The sequence below is a fragment of the Papaver somniferum genome, chromosome 9 (genome assembly GCF_003573695.1).
Source record: "Papaver somniferum cultivar HN1 chromosome 9, ASM357369v1, whole genome shotgun sequence".
Lineage (NCBI taxonomy): Eukaryota > Viridiplantae > Streptophyta > Magnoliopsida > Ranunculales > Papaveraceae > Papaver > Papaver somniferum.
The window spans coordinates 138,817,870-138,841,546 of record NC_039366.1 but is presented as its reverse complement, the minus strand read 5'-3'; the positions used below and the strand labels follow the sequence as shown (position 1 = coordinate 138,841,546).

The 23,677-nt window shown below is 36.6% G+C and overlaps 2 protein-coding genes across 4 annotated transcripts; both read left to right on the top strand.

Annotated features, from left to right (window-relative positions):
- Positions 1 to 3,217: 3,217 nt before the first annotated feature.
- On the top strand, positions 3,218 to 6,591 carry LOC113312629. Its single transcript, XM_026561366.1, has 8 exons — positions 3,218 to 3,827; positions 3,915 to 4,357; positions 4,444 to 4,940; positions 5,036 to 5,135; positions 5,331 to 5,812; positions 5,989 to 6,099; positions 6,173 to 6,248; positions 6,472 to 6,591. The coding sequence occupies exons 1-8, from the start codon at positions 3,218 to 3,220 to the stop codon at positions 6,589 to 6,591; spliced, it is 2,439 nt and encodes an 812-aa protein (XP_026417151.1).
- A 4,046-nt stretch (positions 6,592 to 10,637) lies between these two features.
- On the top strand, positions 10,638 to 22,139 carry LOC113310391 (succinate-semialdehyde dehydrogenase, mitochondrial-like). Of its 3 annotated transcripts, none has more exons than XR_003341118.1 (22): positions 10,638 to 10,951; positions 11,050 to 11,225; positions 11,609 to 11,722; positions 12,365 to 12,464; positions 13,141 to 13,189; positions 14,190 to 14,277; positions 14,355 to 14,465; positions 15,161 to 15,223; positions 15,315 to 15,425; positions 16,049 to 16,114; positions 16,219 to 16,296; positions 17,444 to 17,521; positions 17,771 to 17,837; positions 18,081 to 18,166; positions 19,310 to 19,342; positions 19,430 to 19,462; positions 19,615 to 19,715; positions 20,901 to 20,986; positions 21,243 to 21,349; positions 21,452 to 21,529; positions 21,703 to 21,795; positions 21,913 to 22,139. XR_003341118.1 is itself a non-coding variant. In XM_026559055.1 (22 exons), the coding sequence occupies exons 3-22, from the start codon at positions 11,127 to 11,129 to the stop codon at positions 21,742 to 21,744; spliced, it is 1,590 nt and encodes a 529-aa protein (XP_026414840.1). In that variant the 5' UTR covers positions 10,638 to 10,813; positions 10,923 to 10,951; positions 11,050 to 11,126; the 3' UTR covers positions 21,745 to 22,128. The 3 variants fall into 3 exon arrangements, 2 of the variants coding, with proteins under 2 accessions (XP_026414840.1, XP_026414841.1); XM_026559055.1 differs by having other exon boundaries at positions 10,638 to 10,813; positions 10,923 to 10,951; positions 21,703 to 22,128; XM_026559056.1 differs by having other exon boundaries at positions 10,638 to 10,832; positions 10,923 to 10,951; positions 21,703 to 22,128.
- Positions 22,140 to 23,677: the final 1,538 nt, after the last annotated feature.

Sequence of the window (23,677 nt, the reverse complement as noted above, 5' to 3'; positions counted from 1 at the left end):
CACTGATATGTCACACCGTCTAAAAGAATGGTGTCCTCAATCCTAAACTCATCCTTTTGAATAGGCGAGTGATCATTAACACGATCAGGAGTTGGACTAAATACACCACCTTCATTTGGTATGACAATGTCTCTATTCCTATGATCACAACTATCAATTTCATCGTCATTCTCCATACACATTGATTCATTAGTTAAAGCGGTTTCATCATAAATATCAAGAGTATTAGAAAAATTAGAACTTGTCTCCTCGGTAAGACCAAAATCTTTTACCGACTGCGTTAGTTGAGCAATCGATAAATCAGTTTGTTCAGAAAGTTGAGCAATATAAGCATGGTTTTCACTCAGCTCAGCAAAAAATAGCTCATTAGCTTTGGTCTGTTCAGCAATTCCAATATTGAGGCGTTCTAGCAAAGATAGTTGTGATGCCGATGGGTCACAGTAAGATTGATCATCCCTGTCATATTGTGACGGAGAAATGTGTGAATAATAATTGGGATCAACAAATTGTGGCTCATAACCAGGGTAAGTTTGGTACTGATCATAACCTTCACAAGGTCCGGAATGATCATACCTATGAGAATAATTCCAATCATTATTTACACACTCGGCAGGTTCTTGATAATGAGAAGGTGCATATACATACTCCTCAGGTGAAATATCAAATGACTCCTCTGTCTCAGCTCTTTTGGTAAGATTCCAAAAAGCTATAAAAGAAGTCAACTCACTAGAAACCATTATACAAAGTAAAATTTTCCCAATAACTCACCTTGCAAAAGCTTTGTGAGAATATCAAGTACTTACTTTAGGCCTGTTGTTGACTCCAATCACCGCTCTTCAGACTAAGGTACCTAAGTAAAAAATCAAATAAGCTACGTAAAAAGAACTAAAAGAAAATATAAAAATAAAAGAAAAATAAGCTATGTACAGAAAAAATAATAAAAAAATAATATGTATAAAATACCAATTAAAATATTCCTCAACCGCTCCCCGGCAACGGCGCCAAAAATTGATAGGATCCGGAGATACCTATATATAATAACCGCAATCGCACGGTGTCCAACTAGTAGACAGAGGCAAGTACGGGTCGAACCCACAAGGAGCGGTGGAACTCTAATCAATATCTCTAATGAACTAACCAGAAATGATTTTTTGGATTTTTAGAATGAGAAATGTGAAACGAAATAATAAAATGGGAATTTTAACAAACTGCCACACTTGCAAATCCCGATTCAAGAAACTGCCACCGTTTTTTTCAGAGTTTATTTAATGCCACAACCGTTAGCACTAACGTCTTGGACCCACATGATTGGTCAAACTTTTTTGACTTTGTCCAGATTACTTACACGTGTCTTATGTGGACGGCTCAAGATGTCGAGCATGAGATTATTACACGTAGCACAGGCTAAATGACTATTTTATCCTTCGTGGGATTGAAAACAGTTTGCAACTTTGTATCGTTTCATTTTTTTCTAGGGTTTGCTCGTTCTCTCTGTCCGCTCTGTTCTCTAGTGGAAGAAATTAGGGTTTGGGTCAGTTTTCAGCGGGATTTTGCTTAGGTTTAGTGTCTGAGTAAAGGGTTGGGGAGCGATCGAGATTCAGAAAAAGAAGGGGAAGGACAAGCAGCAGATATGGTATGATTGCAAACCCTAATTTCGTTTTTCTGAGTTGAATTAGGGGTTTTCTCTTAGGTTTTTGTTTCTCTTTCTTGTACTTTTTTTCTCTTGCTCTATGTCCGCTCTGTTCTCTAGTGGAAGAAATTAGGGTTTGGGTCAGTTTTCAGCGGGATTTTGCTTAGGTTTAGTGTCTGAGTAAAGGGTTGGGGAGCTGAAGATGAAGAAGAATAAGGGGAAGCACAAGCAGCGGATATGGTACGATTTCAAACCCTAATTTCGTGTGTTTGATGAGTTTTATTTTAGGAGTTTTCTGTGTGAAGTGTGGAATTTTTGAAACCCTAATTTCGTGTGTTTGATGAATTGATGAATTTTATTTTAGGGCTTTTCTGTGTGAAGTGTGGAATTTGATGAATTTTATTTTGTTTGTTCATTTACAGTGACCATACATATTATCCATATAGAGATATCAGTGTGTTTGTTGTGAATAGTAAACTTAATTTGCTATTCCCTCACATGGATAGAGATAGAATTGACCTTAAGGAATTTGAGAAGATGTTGCGTGTTAAGTTGCATCTTGATGAAACAGAAATTCCAAATTTATATTGGACCATAGACCCATGTCTGCCTGAGTATTTGGTTACAAATGAAGACTTGTTTAAGTTTTGGGAGCATGCTGTACCTGATGATAAAGGGTTCATATGTTTACAAATGAGTGTAATGAATTCAGAATTTAGGAATGACAATGACTTCATTAAGGATGCAATGGAACAACCAGTAGTAACAATTGATGAGACTCCTAAGAAGGCACCTAAGAGGATTGCTAAGAAGCCAGTTTCAAAGGAAAAGTCAGTAAAGATATCACCTACAAGGAGATCACCAAGGTTGCATGCTCAATCAAAGAATGAAAACTCAAATGGAGGAGCATCTAGGAAGTTGTTGTTCATGGATCTGTTAAATGAAGTGGAATCTCAGGGGTTTTCTTGCCTAAGTCAAGCCACTGTTGTTGGTTCTAGCAGTACACCAGTTGATAGCTTTAATCATGATTACTGGGTTGATGAAGTAAACAACACTGCTGCAGGGGATAACACTGATGCAGGGGATAAGACTGATGCAGGGGATAAGGCTAATGCAGGGGATAAGACTGATACAGGGGATAAGACTGATGCAGGGGATAAGGCTAATGCAGGGGATAAGACTGATACAGGGGATAAGACTGATGCAGGGGACAATAGTGATGGTGATGATGAGGACAATGTGGTGCTAGAGAACACTACTGTAGATGAATGTCACCCCATTGAAGACCCAAATGCTCCACCAATCTTTGACAGTGATGAAGAAAATGATATTGATTATGAAGATATTGTCAAGACATACAAAGTTGGAGATGAAAGCAGTGATTCAAGCAGTAGTGAAGAAGACAATGAAGAAGGTATGGACCCTTTAGTGTTTATAATTTTTTGTTTATTTTTTACATGTACTAACACTTTGATGTTGATTGCAGTTTCTAATGATGACAAGAATAATGATAAGGATAATGATGGTCCTGAAGTAAATGATGATAAATATTCCAAGCCAAAGCTTGATTACCAGAAGTGGAAAGAAATGTTCAATATGCACAGTGATGAAGAAGAAGAACCATTATTCCCTGTAGAAGAAGAGGTGACTCCTGTTGATCCTACTAAGATGGAGGTAAAGTATGCTTTTAATAACAAGAGTGCTTATAAGAAACATCTTAGGGGTTACTGTGTAAAACATAATTATCAGTATACGGTCTATAAGAGTGACAAAACAAGATTAAGAGTGAGATGTAGGTTTAGGGAAGAGTATGGCTGTAACTGGTTTGTAAATGCTAGCATAAAAAGGCATGAGCCTACTTTTATTGTTAGGAAGGTTAATCTAGAACACACTTGTGTTGCGGATCCAAAGAGTTTTAACAGATCCACGGATCCTGAGTTCGTAAAAGATGTGGTACATGAGAAGTTAAAGCAGACAGCTGGGGCCTTAATTCCAAAGCCTAAACACATTGCAAGAGACTTTTTTGTAACTCATAACATCAATATACCTTATATTTGTGCATGGAAGGCTAGAAATCTTCTTTTAGAAGATCTGTTTGGTAATTATGAAGACAGCTACAAGGATGTACCCATCTTTTGTGCAATGGTGGCTCATACTAATCCAGGGTCTGTTGCTAAATACACTTATGGGAAAAGAGGTATACATTATGTTAAGACATTCATGATTGATTCATTTATTTGTAAGTGGTGCTCAGTTATTTAATGGTTGGTTACTAAATGTGCAGATAAGACATTCATGAGCATGACTATTTCATTTGCTGCACCAATGAGAGGATTTCAGAAAGCTTGCAGGGGAGTCATAGGTTTAGATGCATGCCATCTAACTGGAAAGCGTGGTGGTGTTCTAATGGCTGCAACAGCAATTGATGGTCAGAATTCTCTGGTGCCTTTAGGCATTAAGGTGGCTAAGAGTGAAACCAAGGAGAGCTGGACTGGGTTCCTCAAGGATTTGGCTCCAGCAATCAATGCACATCATGCTGGCAGAATTACCTTTATTTCTGATAGGCAAAAAGGGTTGTTGGAATCTGTTCCAAAGGTTTTCCCTGGTGCAAGAGTTAGATATTGCTTCAGGCACTTGTACAAGAACTTCAAGAAGTACCACAAGGCACCAACCTTGCACAACTTATTGTGGAATGCATGCAAAGCTTACAAAGTGAGGCATTTTCAGGTTTGTGCCTCTCTTTTTTAAATATCCCTATGTTTTTTGATTCATAGTTAGTAGGTTATATAATAACTCAGGTTACTATAATGTAGGAGCACTTTGACAACATATGCAAAGAAAGTCCGGCTGCTGGTGAATATCTTAGGAAAGAAGATCCAAGTACTTGGTCTAGGGCTTATTTTGATCCCATTAGCTGTTGTGAGCATATGAATAACAATTTCTCAGAATCATTTAATTCTATGAGTTCTAATATGAGAGATAAACCAATAATCCAACTAGGCATGATGTATGGTCAGTTAGTAATGGGTTTGTTATTTAAGAGAAGGGAAGAATCTGCTAAGTGGAATCAAAATGATTTGGTCCCTGCTGCTGTTAAGTTGATAAATAAGATGCTTGACTTGGTTGGGAAGTTTGATACAGAAGGAAGTGTGGTTGGACAGGTTTATTTGGTAACTAATGTGTCTACCAAGAAAATTTTCACAGTGAACATTGTAGACAAACAATGCACTTGTTTGCAATGGCAGCTAAGGGGATTCCCTTGTCAACATGCTGTATGTGCATTGAAACTGCTCAGGCCAAACTGGAAAGAGTAAGAAATTTTGTAATATGCTATTACTTTTGGGTTGTAATATGCTATTACTTTTGTTTCTGTAAACTGACACATTTGTTTGATTGGTTGAACAGTTATTGTGCTCCTTACTACTCTGTGGAATATTATAGGACCATATATGCAGATGCTGTAAATCCACTAGAAGACATAAGTGAATGGAACTGGGAAGATAAGGTACTTTTTTCAGCATTAAATATATTATTGAATGTGATACATTCACATTTTCTCTACTTTATTATATCCTTATTTTTCTCTACTTTTTTCTCTACTTTATTATATCCTTATTTCTCATTTCTTTTAGGGTTAGGGTTTCATTTCTTTACTTTAACTTTCTCATTCCTTTTCTCTTCTTCTTATCTTAATTGGCAGGCATCCATGGACATCAACTTAAAGCCTCCTCCTTATCAAAGAAAAACTGGAAGACCAGCAAAGAAGAGGAAGAGGAGCTATGATGAACCTGAAACTGTGGTGAAGAAAAGGAAATGTGGAAAGTGTGGATCTACTGCTGGTCATAATAAGAGAACCTGTGCTGGTGGTGATGTTGGTAAAAACCCAACTGGATTCATGCCAAGCACCGAGTATGATGCTGCAAACTGCACCTTCACTAGTAGAGATCATCCTGAAAGTAGCAGTGCAAGGGGTAAAGCAAAGGTGAACAAATCCAGAGGTACATCTTCATTTGTTGGTGAGTCAACAGGACCTAAAAACTTTGGAAGAGCACCAACAGAACCTAGCACCCATGGATCTACACAAGATGTTCTGAATTTCAGTCAGAACTTTACTGGTATTGGATCTGTTAGTCAACATATTCCTGTCACAAAGGGAAAGCAAAGCAAGGAAGAAGTAGAAGTGTGTGTGCTTCTTGTTGTGTTAGATCTTTTTTTTTTGCTTTAGACACTGATATCATAGTGTTAGATCTGTTTTTTTTTATGTACCTGAATTCAGTTTTATTTTGATGGATAATCTTACTTTATGAATGGAAATGATATTAGTTAAGAACTAATTACATGTTAATAGTCTTTTGAAGTTCCTTACATATGGCATTGAGATTGAAACTTGAATGGATAACCCTATTTTTTGCTGCAATGAAAAGGTGGTCTGATACCCATCTAAATGCTTCACAATCTGTGCAGATCAGGTAAGCAATGTTTCTATTGTGTTCATTTTTGCATCTTCTCAGCTGCATTATTGACTTGCATTGCTCTTTGTAGCATTCTTGCTTATGCAGTGGGCATTCTTTGTAACAGTGGGTCTCTTCTCCACAAGCACAACAACAATTCTCTTTGGGTAGCTTGATATTCTTGGATTTGAGTGGATGACTGGCAGAATCAAACCATTCAAAGTAGGTGCAGGTAGGATTTGAACACTTCAAGAACATTTCTCCATCTGTTTCTCTTGTGCTGGATCTTAGTAGTTGTCTTATACCATTACAAGGTATATGTTTGCATCTAGAGTACATCCAGGGACAAACCTTAGACTCATGACTTCCTTGTTCACATGTTGGACATAGATCTGGGGTAGTTTGCTGTCTAAATTTGCTGCTGCTGCTGCTCTTGCTACTACTACTGCAACTGTTACTACCTGGAGAGTTTATAACCTTTTGGCTCATTTTTATGTGTTGAACTTCTGAAGAAATTGACTAATGAAGAGTTTGGGATCTTCATTAGTATATATAGAGCTTCAAGATGATGAATAAGACCGTTATAAATCCAGGTAAAATATGGATCGTCGATTTTTCTCTTAGATTGATCCCACGTGTATTCCGACCGTTAGCAAATCTTGCACGTTTTTCTCACGTGCACGGAGTCGCGAGTTAACTCACTACTCTATAGCCGGTTAACTCAATCCCAGTGAACTGATTAACTCAATCCCTGTTAACTGATTCAGGGGCTTCTATGTAATTTTGGACGGGTTATTTAATGCCACGTATGTACTAACAAAGACTAACAGCCGTTAACCGTTATCTCAAAAAAACGGGATGATAAAAGTCAAGAGTATGGCATTTAATAAACTCTCAAAAAAACGGTGGCATTTTCAGAAACTGCATATTGGAAGTGTGGCACTTTATTAAAATCCCCTAATAAAATTAAACTAAACTAATAAAAGAAATTCAATAGGAGAGTCAGTAACCAGGGTTTATAGTATCCACCATTATTTTTATTCAATTACTGAAATGAAACATAATTCATGAATATTTTATTTATTGTTTGTTCTATCGACATCACCTATTATATGTATTAGACTCGCAAATATCGTTGGGACACCCTAAGCATAGCACATCAAAAGATTAAACCAAAGCATGCACCATCAAATTGCGTTAGCGAGAAAATTATACGAAACTAAATATAAGTTCACAAATAATACCTGGCTATTCTAAGCATACCCCATCAAAGAATTTAACCCAAACATGAAATATCAAATAAATATACAAATATATTTGTGTTCCGATTAATTATGCGCATAGGTTATACAAAACCGGTGAAGCATCAACACATATCATCATTAAATAAATAAACAAAAATCAAGAGTTAATCAATTCAATTCATAATAGTTTTTTGCTCAATCTTATTCAATTCAAAATAGCCTATAACCCCATGTGGTTTCAACATAGACCCTAGTTACAAAAAGTTTAGCAAGACATGGCTTTCCCAAAAGCCATAAACATATTAAGAAGAATCAATCTCCAATCAAAACGAAAAAAAGAGAAAATAATCTTTCAAACCCTCATGAAAAACATCTCAGTCACATCCAAAGCATTTGTTTGCTGCCATCTTCTTACCGTTCATTATCGAGACATCATTGTTCCTATATATTGAGCCATCACCGGAATAACAAGACTCATCCCCAACTCCATCTTGCTTTTGTTGTCATCGGGCACTAGAAACACCATCACCACTGTACTTCGACGATTGCAGCCATCACTCAGCTGCGGTGCCTCCCTATCGAATGCATACAGCTCCCGTATCCTTCGAAACAACCTTCAACACCAGTTATTTCCTTAGCTCGCATTATCCCTGGTCTTTTAATCTCTGCACCCAACTACCGCCAAAACCAACACCAGTCCGAGAAGAAACACCACTGCCTGACTATTGAGAGAGTTTGTCGATTATACAGCAGCACCTCTCATTGAACCAAAATCTGACCACCAACAAACTTCTATTCCATGTCCATTCTCAACACCAACGCTCACAAACCATCTCAGCCAACTACTATTCCATGAACTAAGCACCTACCTGCACTGTCGACCACCAGTTTGATTCATTTCTTATGTTTCTTCAATGTCCTCCCATTTGGGAGATAAAATCCACTACTACCACAGATCCCATTTGTTAACTGGTAAGTGTTTCGAAATCGAACAGTAGAGACCATCACCATTCGTCCTCGCTGGTTGCACGGCTCAGCCAACTTCTCACCGTTCAATGTAAACACCACTGCCACAAACTCCAGATGGAAATTTGCAGAGCAACTTCAGATTGAGTAGAAGCTCAGTTCCATTGTTCACGAGCTCACTGACTTTCCATTCTGTTCTTTCCTGCACCAGTAGCAACTATTCAACCACCGAATGCATAGCTCTCCATCTACATCTCGGCTCTATCTAACATCTGCCAACAAAACTCCATCCTAGTCGAGAACTACGAACTGCTAGTTGAACTCGGTTCCTAACTATTGCCAACTGCGGACTCCGAGCAACACCTCCATCAATACCACATCCTTCAATTAACGCCTCCTCAGTTCATGCAAAGAACTTGTCAGAAACCCATATGAAATGTTGATGATAATAAGACACGCGGTAATGGAGTAAGCCACGTCCCACTTTAGTTTTCATTTTAGTCTGTGAACAAAGTTCACAGCACCACTTCGAGTCTTCACCATCTTCTTGTTTACCCACTAGTGGATTACACGAACTTGCTTGGCAAAGACAATTTTTGCACCATATGATCTGCTGGCGTGACATGACTTTGGTGTTGTGGCAAATGAACATTAAAGTGGCTGTCTCTTTCTGGTGCCGCCAGTGATTTTGCTCAATTTGCTGGTAAAAGCCGTTTATCTCCAGCTTTAACCGTTTATTTTTCGGATGATCAAGATTCACTCGTACTTTCTACAAAAACACTAAAATAGTATTATTAGTCAAAATATCGAGTCCTATCTAATATAAATATGGTATAAAATATAGCACCTACGTGTGCTTATCACGTGACTTGGTGTAGGCAGAGATGAATTTTGAATGTACTTTTGTCCTCCGCAATTCTCAGCAATCAAAAATAATAAAACATATATCATTTACAACCATTCATTCTAATCCTTCACTGAAACATTTACAATGCAAAATCCAAATCAAACCATACATATGAACCCTATGTTCTTCTCGATTCAAACCCTATATCAAACCCTAACACCAATTGCAGCAGAAAAACATCTTCTTTCTAAGCAACAACTTCCTGTAACTCAAGTAAAACCCGTCGCGAATCTCTAATTTCTTCGTTAATCTTCATCAACAGTTCATCATCATCTTTCAAATCTGCCACGACCCCAAATTTCCATCTCAGATCGAACCCAGTAAAACCCAGATCCAACAATCACTGCATATTTTCGATTTCAAATTCGTTGTTGTTAACTGCTATCTTCTTCACAACCACTTTTCATTGAAGAAGAAAACCAAAACTGAGAAGCTTTAAAAAAACCTATAGGCGTACGCGAATAAGAATATGAAAATGGTATCTCAGTTAGGGTTAAATTTGGACGGAAGTATTGTCTACCTAACTGACGTTAGTAACGTCCAGTTAAGTATTTGGCGTAAACCAAGTGTAACTAATTAGTTAGGTATAAATTCATACATAAGTGTTGTATACCCACATTTTCGTTAATGGTGTTACTAACCGCCAGTTAAATACATGGTGTAAACGGAGTGTTATCGCAGTTTTAATGCTCCGACCCATAGAGTCCTGCCACTTGTCCTCTACAGAATTACTCTAGTTCAAAGCTTTTATCTCATTTAATTTGAGAGGGGTGTCACATTCACCGTGCGATGTGGGAGCTCATATGACTTAGTGTTTTAAAGGAGGGGAGATTACCAAAAATAAAAGATATTATGGTGGGGCCAAAATCAACCAGAAATTCTGGTTAATGAGAACGCTCAAAAAAACTCTGTTTTTATATAGAGAGTCTGAGATCAATACTAAATGTAGCAGTCCAATTTTATGTAATTGTATTGGTTCGGGCAGAACATTATTATAGACAACGCATCCTAAGAGACGATCCATACATTTCATTTCGTGCTCAACAAGAAAATATGTACAAAATGGTTTGGCGTAGTGATAAAAAGTGCAACAATAACAACATACTGGATGACCGCACGCGGTGGGAGCCGACGACGAAGGACTGCCTCACCAGTGGGAAATGAAAGTGGATACGGACGGCAAGGGGTTTTGGCTAATTCATGAATAACCATATTACCCCACGGGCTGTTCTCTGCCTAAATATGATATGCTATGAGATACAACTATTTGATTTTGTCTCCACGAGTCTCAGAGATGAGCCACTTTGATTTTGTCTCCACGAGTCTCAGAAAGTGGATGCATGAGACACGGGTGTAAATTTTCCATGACATAGCCAAGGGTGAGCATGGTAATTCGCATAATTTTTGTATAAGAAAAAAATGAAACAGACCTAAACCTTAATACTTTCTCGGCCGCCTTTCTCTTCTTCGTCTCGCTGTTGACATTCTTCAGATTTATATGATTAATTGACCAAGGTTAAATAAAGATTAACTGTTAGTGTTGTTCTGTGAAAGCTCAGGACGTCACCAAGTCTTCAAAACATCTTTTCTAATTTGGAGGAAATTGCGATTGAAAGTGATGATCAAATTTTATTGTAATTGATTTTTATTTTATTTTTTGGAAAACAGAGGAGTTATAAGTTGAGATTGATTATTTTTCGTTCCATTTGATGGTAAATTTTCAGATTGGGTGTGGGAAGAGTCACTGGTGCAGGTCAGAAATTGATGTTAATTGAAAAAAACATAAAAACTAATTTTAATTTCCTGGGACATTTGTTGTGTCTGACAGAGTGCATTGTTTTGATCCTGCAGAAGGCCTCCTTAACAGTCGGCCAATAAAGGAATCATATTACCAGGAATCAAACACGCCATAAGAGTTCAGAGTGACAATGGCACGTATTGGTTTCAGTTTCAGAACCAGCAAACATCTGTTAATTCGATCATCATCACTTTCTTCATCTTCTCAATCTCATCAGTTTCTCCGCCAGGTTTGATTTTCCATCGCATTAATTTCTCTCTCGCAAACACACAAACACAACTATTAGTAGTAAGATCAAGGTGTCTGTTATCTTATAATAACTTCCCTATCTCATACTTATGTTATTATTTAGGGTTTTTCGGAATAATTTTTTCTGTTCATATTTAATGAATCTTTTTGTTCTGTAAGTGAATGTTATCAAGAGAAAACATGTTTTGATTTTGTGAAACTATCTCTATTTTATTAATGTTTTAACCGGAAACATAGTTTTTTTTTTGACCTAGAAAAGAATGTTGGTTATTTGTTACACAAAATGGGAGTTGCTGATAACCTTCAATCTCTAATAAATATTCCACAATGTTTACTCTTTCTCTGTGGGATTTTAATGGCCAGATGAGCATGGCCACACAAAGCGCTGTCTCTACGCTTAGCGATCTTGGTCTCTTAAGAAGCCAAGGACTTATAGGAGGGAAATGGGTTCAAGCATATGATGGAAAGACCATACAGGTTTAACATCTACTTTTTCTATCCAATTTATCTTGTTTTTTTTTTCCTCTTTTGTTTGACCAGTTTTAGCTGCTACCTTTAGTAATTTTAAGTTCTAAAATTTATAATTGCAGACAATAGTAGTCCTATCCTGTTTTTTTTTTTTTTTTTTTTTTTTTGCCTTTCCAGTATGATACATATTACGTCTTTTAAACCCTTTTAAAATTGAGATACCACAAAGATTAGAAGTTATACTTTTTTTTTATTTGTAGTTTTTACTTTTTTCTTTTAGAGAAGGAATTTTTTTATGGAAATGTAGATCCAATGACTTAGTACCAACTACAAGTATCTGCTTCAAAGAAAACAAACCAACAAACCAAGTTTCATGCAATAACTATTTTAGTTAGAAGGTAACGCTGTTTGAACCTATATACTGATTGGACTATGTGTACACAATTAATGGTCCATATTGTTTAGGACAATGATTAACTCGACCTGCCAATGACACAGTTGACACTGTATGATCTCTACATTACCTTCATCATTTCCCCTCAAAAGAAAGAACCTCCTATGGACAGTTTCACATTCTTTATAGTTTCTTGAATAGTTGAATTCTGTTGCTGGATGTTGCTTAGAAATTGAAGAGGTTTCCTGTGATGACAGGTAAACAACCCCGCCACAGGAGAGGTGATAACAAATGTCCCATGCATGGGTAGGAAGGAGACAACCGATGCAATATCGTCAGCCTCTGAAGCTTTTAAAAGTATGTAGTTTTGTATCCTGCAACCTAACTTGTCATAGTGTTGGTGATATAATTTCTTGTTGTTGGTCTGAAGAGAATCTCGTTGAAAGTTATTTTTTAGTTCTTTTTAGGAATTTCTAAATACTTTCATCTTAGGACCTAAAGGTGACAGTGGTTTTTCTTTTTTGTTGTGTTGTTGCACATATGAAACCGACTTATATGTGTTGGCCCATTGTCCCCTTAAATTTGAAAGGTAAAGAAACTGAACCTGCCAATGAAGTTTTGCTAAATCTGGTGGTACAATAAGCGTGTCAGTTGCATATAGTAAATTTGCTTAAGATACCACATGGACCCTTGGTAATTTTAGCTTAAATAACCTGCCATAAAAATCAATTAGATTGTTAAGGTTGAAGGGCATTTGATTGGAGGATTTATGTTACCACATGAAAGATAAATGCTACACTATGCTCGTCTTCGTGAAATTCATGTAATTGTTTTTGGTTCTGTGATCATTTGCATAACAATGTCTATAGCAGCTAAAGATTGAACAAATAATTCTTGGAAAAGAACTTTCTGAGTTCCCGATGGAAAGAGATTTTGGCACTTAGCTAAAGAAACTATTGTTACAGACAATATAGAAAAACCAACATATTAAATATATATATTGCATAACCATATCATATATTTTCTCTTACAGCTTGGAGCAAACTTACTGCAAACGAACGGAGCAAATGCCTGCGCAAATGGTACATCATACCTGTGATCTTGAAGAAGTCTTTCTGTATTGCTCTGCTTATAAATTGTGTTTCATCTTACAGTATTTGGAATATTATTAGGTAGACACTTAAAGTTCACTTCCCAATGCAAGATATAGTTACCAATAAAAGGAAGCTTTAGGTGTATGCAAAGAAGAGATATTATGTGGGGTCTCTAGCCATTATTAGATGTGGAGTTCTTTTAAGTTTTATGTATACTAGCGGTAGGCCCACTCAGCACCATGATCGGACATATTTGTAGTTCGACACTTAGTTAGTATGTTAATTCCGACAAGGCTCGTGAACCATATCTTGGAGAGGCCTCGCCTCGCTGCGGCTACATATCCATTTCCACGTCGTACATCTCGTACCAAACAACATAGAGTAAAAAGATTCCCTTATTATTTACTTGGGACTACTTGATATTGCTAGAATTATCTAGCAGATGTAAATAGGCCATGAGGGTCAGTTATGCCTGGCCTATAAATGACTTGATTGTCATTTATATCGCAATCAATTGAGAGAAGAATTAGCTAGTGTCTTCTTCGCTGTTCAGTATACATCATCAAAACAGTTGTCATTACAAATATTGATGCTTTCCTTTCTAATTTCTAATTCAACAAACTAACACATTAGAAGCTTCAGTGTTTTGCTTACTAAGGAAATCCAGTGTATTCCTGAGAGTCTGGGCTTTTAAAATATGCCTGATTTTAGCAAGTAGCACCCTATGTAGTTGGAGCTACTTGTCATTTCTAAATCTTGTAATACTTCTGTTAAGTACTACTTTATTTCCCGATTACAAACGTTAGAGTGGCCAATATTTTATGATTGCCAACTTAGATGATAGCTTAGTTATATATGTTGCCAATTGTCATATTTCCAAGTTAATGTGGCCCATGCACCATTATGTAATATGAAAATACACTTTTCAGTGATGCCTTTATTTGACTGTCTCTTACGCATGGCACGTGTGTTTCACACACATTTGAAGGTACGATTTGCTGATTGCTCACAAAGAAGATCTTGGGAAACTCATAACATTGGAGCAAGGAAAACCTTTAAAGGAAGCTATTGGAGAGGTATCCAAATCTATCCATTGCTTTAAGTAGTGCTAGAAATAAGTTTAAACTTATGTAATTCTTTGGTTCTTTTACAGGTAACCTATGGGGCTAATTTCATTGAGTTCTATGCTGAGGAAGCAAAACGTATATATGGGGATATAATACCAGCCACTCTAACTGATCGTAGATTATTTGTTCTAAAACAGGTAAGCATAATATGCTATCTCCCGTTCTCTAGTATGTAAAGACATGCACTCATGTGCGAGTGCAATGATGTAACGTGGATCCGCAATTGTGCATATGTAATAGAAGTGATGTTAATGCGTAAATATATATCCACATATAGTCTTAGAATTGATTAAAGCAAAATCTGTTTTTCTTGGTATCCTCTAGGACCTGTCTAATAGTTAAAGGCCACCTAAAGTTTTGGGATCTCCAATCTTTAGGCTGCATTCCTTCCAGTTGACTACGGCGGATATGTTTGTCTTGCGATCAAGAGTAGTGTAGTGGTAAAATACATGAAGCAGTCTGTTTCTCAATATTCATGTTGTTTGTTTTCATATATCACTTTTGTTGTTCTTTTATGGGTCCATCTAAAGTCTCACCATCTCTTACATCTAATATTTATTATTGTCGTTCAGCTGAATTTTGGGCACTGATATCAATGAGTTTTCATTACATACCCATTGAAACATTAATTAACACTAATTTCTTAACGATAAAGCTCATACATTAAAAAAGAAAGAAAAAGGTGTTTTCAGAAATTTTCTCCATATACAGTTTGTTAGCTGGTTTTGATGTTAGCTTTTAGACTCTAGTCTGGCAGAGGTGCAGTTCGTAAGGAATTAGTATTTCCGACTTACTCATCTCTCTCCCTCTTTCTCTTTTGTGATTCTTGCAGCCCGTAGGTGTTGTTGGAGCAATTACACCCTGGAATTTTCCTTTGGCCATGATCACTCGAAAGGTATGTCTGTTTAATCACTAAGGAACCTTGCTGCTATCTGCTCCTCACATGCTTGTGTTGAAGGCCACAGTTCTATCTTTATCCTTGGCAGGTTGGCCCAGCTCTTGCATGTGGTTGTACAGTTGTTATTAAGCCCTCTGAACTGACACCATTGACAGCATTAGCAGCAGCTGAGCTCTCCATTCAAGCTGGAATACCGCCGGTACCTTTTACAAACCCTTATCAGTCCCGTGGAAATAACTTCGAATATGTGATTTTTATATCGTGGACATATAAGACTAAGATGATATTCAAATGTTGAAGAACATAAGATAGAAGAAAGAGAGAATGATGAGAAGAAGCCTCAATAAATTTCCTTACTGGCTTAAGTTTTTATTGTCGGAGTAAAGTAGAGTATTGTTGGTCAATGTGATGCTGAAAATTATTTATCTGTCATATATCAAACAAATATGGCGTTAGTCACACTAACGAACTTCCTGGTAATATCAGGTAATTTTCCGCGAAGGCCAACGTTGTCTTAACATGAGCAAGAAATTATCATGATAGTTTACTCCTTTGACTGCTCGTTTTCGAAGTCACGTTATATCTGCTAGTATAGCACTCAATTCGTCTTTTATGCGATGTAAAAAAGTGTTTCCAGTATTTTTGTTAACTATGCACCGGTTTACTAGGATGCAAGGGAACATTTGACCATGTCTTAATAAAGTCGGATAAATAGTTGGTTTTCCTTATGTATATAATCTAACTTAGTTTGTTACCATTGGATTGATTATGGGTTTCTGATTCAACTGATTTTTTCTGGAATTCTTTGTTTTGCTATTTCAGGGTGCTGTTAATGTGGTTATGGGGAATGCTTCGGAAATCGGAGACACTCTCTTAGAAAGTTCACAGGTTTGATACACTTAGCAAACTAAATTATTCACTATATTTAAACATTGTGTTGCAGCAAATGTTAAAACACTAGAAACTGAGATGGTCAGTAATCTGCACCGTAGGTAAGGAAGATCACGTTCACGGGATCAACGGCTGTTGGGAAAAAATTGATGGCAGGTGCTGCACAAACTGTGAAAAAGGTATGTGACAAATGTTGAAAGTTCCACCTGGTTGCGTGAAAAGTCATCATACATCAAGGTTTCACATGTTAGCTTCTGTTCTACGCTTGATTAAAACTATATCCTGTGGCCAAATCGTACTTACTTATTCAAAGTATTAATTGATAAAATGCTAGTGGCAGATACCAGGAATAAGAGAGAACTATTTAAGAAGTACATTTCACAGTATATAGGCTATTTTTAAGAACTAGTTTAGTACATTTCACAGTCCTGTGTACGTTCCAGTCTCTCTTGAAATTCTCTACTTGGTGTTCTAGTGTGTAAGAGTTTCATTGTTTTCTCTCTTAGCACTCATGCTATGTTCTTTTTGGTGCTATTGGATGCTCTATGTCCCAGTTTCTCCTTTTTGCATTTAATAAGAGTCCCATGCTTCCAGTTTTTTTCGAACTATCCAGAATGTAACTAATGGACTTCTATTAGCTTTCATTTATTCTGTTCTGCTAGCAAGTTATGGGCTGCTAAAGGATGATGTTCCATTTCGAAAATATTGTTCAAGTTTCCATGTTAATGTAAAGATTTTTTTTCATTTGTGGATATTGTTCACATTTTTTTTATCAAAATTGCTCCTGATTGAATTAGATAGAATACCACGATATCTGGTTTGCGACTGAAATGTTTGGAATTGTGGAGTTCTTCCCTTTTCTTTAGGATTCAAATCTGGGTAACAACTGGCAGTTATGCTGTGACTTGTGAGTGAAACATTTTTTGGGTATAGATCATTTGCAATACATTTTAACTCTATTTGTGATTGCTAATATGAGTTCCACTTTACAAATTTATCAAGTTTTCTGGTTTTAATGCTCCTCTTGAGGTATGCCTTTACCCACTAAAAATCGAAGAGTAAGATGCGTTGGTTGCATGAAAATGATATCAGGGTGATCATTGATTTGTGTCATATTCAACCGACATATGTTATATGAAGGATGCCATCAACTATTAAGAAATGTTACATTTAAGAGTGAGATGTCCTTGATTTGGACAATACAGTACAGCTGTTTTGGGTCTTAACTGAATCACTGTGAATGATAATAGCTGAATTTTCAATCAAAAGAAAAAAAAATCTCCGCTCTCGAAAATTCTAACTTATGTGTGGATCTTGTGTTTATAGGTGTCCTTGGAACTTGGTGGAAATGCACCCTGTATAGTCTTCGATGATGCGGACATAGATGTGGCCGTAAAAGGAAGTGTAAGTTTAATAATTTTTGGGAATTCATACTCAGTGAGGGGAAGCTGGATTGAAAGCATATTTCAGCATTTATGCTCAATTATATGAAGAATAATTTTATTTTCTTCTTTAATCTTAATCATGAAGAATATTTAGAACACTCTAGTTGTGAAGGGTAGTTCAAATCTTTGCTTTGTAACATCCTCACAAATTTCAGTTAGTCCTAACGTGGTCATAACATTCTGCTTAAATATGCCATCGCATTTACAGCTTGCAGCGAAGTTCCGTAACAGTGGACAAACTTGTGTCTGTGCAAATAGGATTATCGTGCAAGAAGGTAACTACGATGGAGTAAACATTCAGCAGTATGATTACTGTGTTTGTGTTTTTTCTCCTAGTGTTGCGTAGCTACTCGTTTAAGATGCAAAAGGTCTAAGGTTAAAAAAAGAAGAGAACGGGTTCAAGATGCAATCACTCAATGTTGTGTAGCTACTTCGATCTCTCTCTCTCTCTCACTCTAGACTTTTGTATCTGTTACATCCTATTTGCTATTTATATATGCCTCTCGGATATGATACAGGTATTTATGAAAAATTCGCTAATGCTTTCGTCAGTGCTGTGAAAAAACTTGAAGTTGGGTATGGTTTCACAGAAAGCGTTTCACAGGTATCGATTTACTTATTTTTTGGCCTCCAATTTGTTGAAAAATTCTTTTTGTATCCATTATGCTAAATTAATGCTAAACACTCCCTATGCAAAATCACCTAACCTCCATTCAAGTTCGAGTCCAAGCCTCTGTTCAGAAAAGGATTATCGTGGTTGTGTATTAGAGATCCACAAAAACTTTAGTAACCAGAAGGTAAATCATAGTAGACGGAAGTAAATTCACACTGCGGAAAGAATGAGGCTTCATTAGATTTGGGTAAGTTCAGTAATGTGTGAAGGTCAGTTTCAGATGGCTGCAGATTAGGATGTGGATCGAGTAAACCCAATAATTGTTGATTAGGTCAAATATATTTTGGCATGCTAGGAAGTCTCCTGATCACATGTTAGTGTTATGGTGGTTTTCTTCTATCCTTAATTATTGTGTAGAAGGTCAGTTTCAGATGGCTGCAGATTAGGATGTGGAAAGAGTAAACCCAATAATTGTTGATTAGGTCAAATATATTTTGGCAGCTAGGAAGTCTCCTGAGTCACATGTTAGTGTTATGGTGGTGTTCTTTTATCCTTACTTATGTAACAACCGAAGGAGCATGATTTGCCCAGCTTGTCTGTTTGTTTCTGATTTTTAAGAGCACTAAAAACTATTAGTGTCATGCTTCAAAAAAAAAACTATTAGTGTCCTTTGCTACGAGGGGAATCTGGATGGTAGCACTAACTTCTGTGGGTCATTTCTGCAAAGTTTAAGCGTTCCGTGTTTTGCATAAAATGCTATATCTCAGACAAATCACCACTGAAAAAATTACCAAAATGTCAGTATCTTAACAGTTTACGGCCGAGTCCGTGTTTTTTATTTTGCCAGAGCTGTGTCACACACCTTCACCTTGGACCGATATGAAGATCTGATGTGGTATCTTTGTCATGGGACACAGCTCATGTTAACTTTTACTTGCATATACCACCCATGAACCTTATGTATTCAGTTAACACCTGGATTTATTATTAGTAGATAGAGGTTTGTTACCTATAAACCCTGGATACATAATCGTTAGAGGTTAGTTTTTGTGTAATTATGAATTATGGTTTTTCCCTTTGAAATAGCCAATTTAGGATTGTGGGTGATGTATAATTGTTGTTTACCTTGTACAGGGTCCACTAATCAATGATGCTGCCGTGCAAAAGGTTAGCTGTTGTTCAACTCTGAACTGTTTATTGACTATCTTTTCGGGAGAACCATATTGATTGACTGCGGTTTTCTGAATCACACAGGTTGAATCTTTTCTTCAAGATGCTACCTCAAAGGTATGGTTTATCGTTCGTCTTCCTATTCGCGTTTATTATTGTTTTTAGCAATTTCATATGCTTATTGTATTTATTTTAACAATTATTCGGATTGGAAACTTGTGCTGGGGTATGGCTTACTTTAAATCTTCCATTTTTTTTATGTATTTTAGGGAGCAAAAGTACTCCTGGGTGGTAAAAGACATAGCCTTGGGATGACATTTTATGAGCCTACTGTACTCGGTGAAGTCAACAACGAGATGCTCATAGCAAGGTAAATTAATAAGAAAAGCATATACATTAATTTTTATAAGGTTTCATTCGCGGCTAGCCTGCTAATAGGTATTGCAAAAGAAGAAGAAGAAGCCTGTCACTAGGAGATATCAATATCTTCAGCCTAATTGATAAAAAGTATACATCTGACATCTAAGGTTAGGTGTAGCATCCGAAACATTAAGAGATAGTCATCGATTAACATGAATCCTAAGTTGCTCTCTCGTGTGTCATATATAAGAAAAGCTATTTGTATGATGATAATGAAAATGACTTAGTTTCAAATATATCATGTTTATGACCACCCCGTGTACATCATACTTTTTCTGCCACCATCAAGAGTGCTGTCACAACATCACTGCAACTATTAAGAATGTTCGTTTCTTATCTGATCTTTGGGGAACACTGTATTAACAACTTTAACTCCTGCCATTATGACATAATTCTTACCATTTGAAATACACAACACATGATAACCTATCCACCCTACAATCTGCATATTTGTTTCTATATTGGTGAGATGCAGTGGTGGTGTACTGAGCCTATGCTGCAAAATAATAGGAGTAATGCTTTCACTTCGCTGTAGTCCTATTTTCAGAAAACAGAATAAACTTCAAACCTTGATAATGTTTCTAAATAACCCTCATTTGGGCAGCTGGTGAGCTTTTGTGCATCAGAATGAATTTTAGTCCACATTTGAAACCTACCAATCATTAACTAGAGCTGGTGCTTCACAGTTTATTTTAGTTCACCTTAGGAACCACCAATCATTGATTGGTGTTACTTGACCAAATGTGATCAAAATGGATGCTACTTGACCAAATTTGTCCCCAAATTGGAAGACAAAACCATCAGTCCTAGTAGCAGCTTGATGAGTGACTATATATGATATTAGGACCAGCACAGAAAAGTTTGCTTTATGGGTGTTGATTAGGAAGAATTTTTAATTGCTATAATACGTGATATTAGGTAAAACATATTTTAAAGTTTGTTATATTTGGATTTTAGAAGTTAGTCGAGTTAATGAAAGAACTAAACACATACAAATTGACTAGCGGTTGTGGTGCAGACACAATTCTGAATTGCTCGCATTTCAAATTGGTTATGCGATATATCCAATCAAAGAAATGCCGTCTAATATGTACTTTATAATACCTTAAATATTCTATACTATTCTCTCCTACAGCCAAGAAGTATTTGGCCCTGTTGCGCCTCTTTTGCGTTTCAAAACTGAAGAAGAGGCAATTCACATTGCTAATGACACAAATGCAGGTAAATTTCCATATAATCGTTGCCTTCTGTCATACTTCCTAAAAGTTCAACGTTGCAAGGAGTTCTCTTTTATAATTTTTCTGCAGTGATTTAGTGAAGCTAGCTGCTGTAATTAGAAATAATAAATGCCCATGGTGTTTACTTAATTTTCATGGAAGTGCACGTTAATAATTTAGTATCCATAGAAGTATTCCATGTGCAAGACTTATTCAATAGAAAGTAATTCTGTTCTGTGTTTTTATGTGTGTATATTTAGGACTTGCTGCTTATGTTTTCACAACAAATGTCCAACGTTCTTGGCGTGTATCTGAAGCACTCGAGTATGGAATAGTTGGGGTCAATGAAGGAATAATATCAACAGAGGTGAGTCATTTCTGGGAAATTTATTCCCATTCCAAAGGTCGTTAGTTAAAGCCATGATCTGCAATTTTATGGGTTTATCTTGATGTTCTTACCCGTACATAGGTGGCACCATTTGGAGGAGTTAAACAATCTGGTCTTGGACGAGAGGGTTCCAAGTATGGGATGGATGAATACCTGGAGGTAAGCAGTAGATGATGTTCATCTACCAGTGCGGTCAGCATATGTTTTGAACCAGTTATCATTTCTTTGTTGTTTGTTATTGTCAGTCTAATTTTAACCATAATTTTTCTCTTTGTTGTTTATTATTGTCAATATATTTTAACGGTTTCTTTGTTATTGCCCACTTGATGCAGGTTAAGTACGTGTGTATGGGGAACATGGGTGGTAATGCATAATTTTGGCCAGCCTTTTTTTCCATGTATCAAGAGAGCTGAGTATATATTCAGGCATAGTTATGGAGAAACATAATTTTATATTTGTCCCTTTGTTCTCACTAAGGCTTCTTAACAGTTTCTTCTAAGAGTCGTCATGTACTCACTTTCTTCATCATTTCTCCCTTCTAGAGGAACCACGACTGTAGAGGCGAAAGAAACATTTTAGGATTTGAGTCTCTTATAAGCGGACGACCGATGACAGTTGCAGCGGGTCTCAAAATTTTCAAGACGTTTTCATTTGAATAAGCTGCATAGATTAATAGTTCGTTGCAGTTTTAGGTTGTTTTTCATGTACAGTGTTTGTTAGGACTTGATTTTTGTGGGTTGTCTTTTTGGGTGGCTTTGCCTGTTTTACTTCTCTTGTGCTGTTTTATGTGCTGCAAAAAATGTAGGAATTAGAAAGGGTCTTCTTCTATATACCCACAAAAACACTAGTGGTACCCTTTTATCTTTCTACCCCCAAAGTTTATCTATCTACCCATCAAACCTATTAAGTTGGTATACCCCCGACCCCGAGTACAGAAAAACAAAACACATGTACAAAGAATAATGTCTTCTTCTTCTCTTCTTCTCTTCACGGATGATTCTCCAACTTAAAAAGCCTAATTGTTCTTAAATCTCCTCAACCTTATCCACAAACTGTAGTTTTTATCTTGATTACCCATAAATCTTATTCTTCTAGCGAAGAAAAATCCTATAACCTAACCCTAAATAGACCCGTCGTTTCTCTCCTTCTCACTCTCTTCTTCCGTTTGTTTCATATAGGATAGGATAATGGACTTGGATCACAAAACAAATAAAATTAACAATACTCCTAGTCTTCTTCTTCTGGCTAACAAAACCACAAACATCTAACCTTATACATAGATCAAATCAACCAAACTAAACAAAACCTAATCAACTTATAAGAATTGGCCAGAATTCGAATCAAAATAATCTAATTCAATAGCTTTTAATCAACATGAGGTCAATATTTCGTTTATTTTTTCTTGAACAACTTGTAAGTTTATTACACAAAACTTTTGGTTGGCAACCTAGCAACAAGCTGGGCACCAACTCCCCTTCGATTAGCAATGCCTAGTGTATGGAAAATAAAACCACCGAAACCACTACTAGCGTCGTTACTAATTAAACAATTCTTCAGACGCTTGAAAAAACAAATAGTATCTTCACCAAGTTCCCCTAAGGTAGAGAAAGCTAGTCTTCACCAAGCTAAGACTACCGAAACAAATAGTTTTTTTTTTTTTTTTACTTTTTGATTGAATTAGAGATAAATGGGGTTTTAATCGGAGGTGTGGAACTTTAATGTCTTGTTTTGGAATTTCATCTTAACATAATTATAACTAACATAACTAGCTAATGGGGTACCATTAGTGTTTTTGTGGAGTATATAAAGGAATGCCCATTAGAAAAACCCTAGAGTTACTCCAGATGACAAAATAAAATGAAACGAATAAATAAATATAAAATAAACAAATATGTTGGATGAATATTGTGGGAATGTTAAATATGAGGGGCAACTTTATCCATACAGAGCTTGAAATGGTGACATCTTCAGACTAGAGTGGTAGTTTGTGTTGAACCACCATTCAACAAGAGCTAACCAGTGTGTCAATTGCTTGGGGTTAGAGCTAGTCATACGCCTGAGGTACTGCTCTGCACAGGCATTAGTTCTCTCAATTTGCCCATATGTTTGTGGATGGTAAGCAGTGGAAAGCTTGAGGGTTGTGCCTAAGGGCTTGAATAAAGCCTGCCAAAAATGACTTACAAAGATTTTGTCTCTGTCACTGACTATTGAGCTGGGTAAGCCATGAAGCTTGAATATGTTATTAAGAAATTCTTTGGCAACTGACACAGCTGTGAAGGGGTGGCTCAATGGAATGAAGTGGCTATA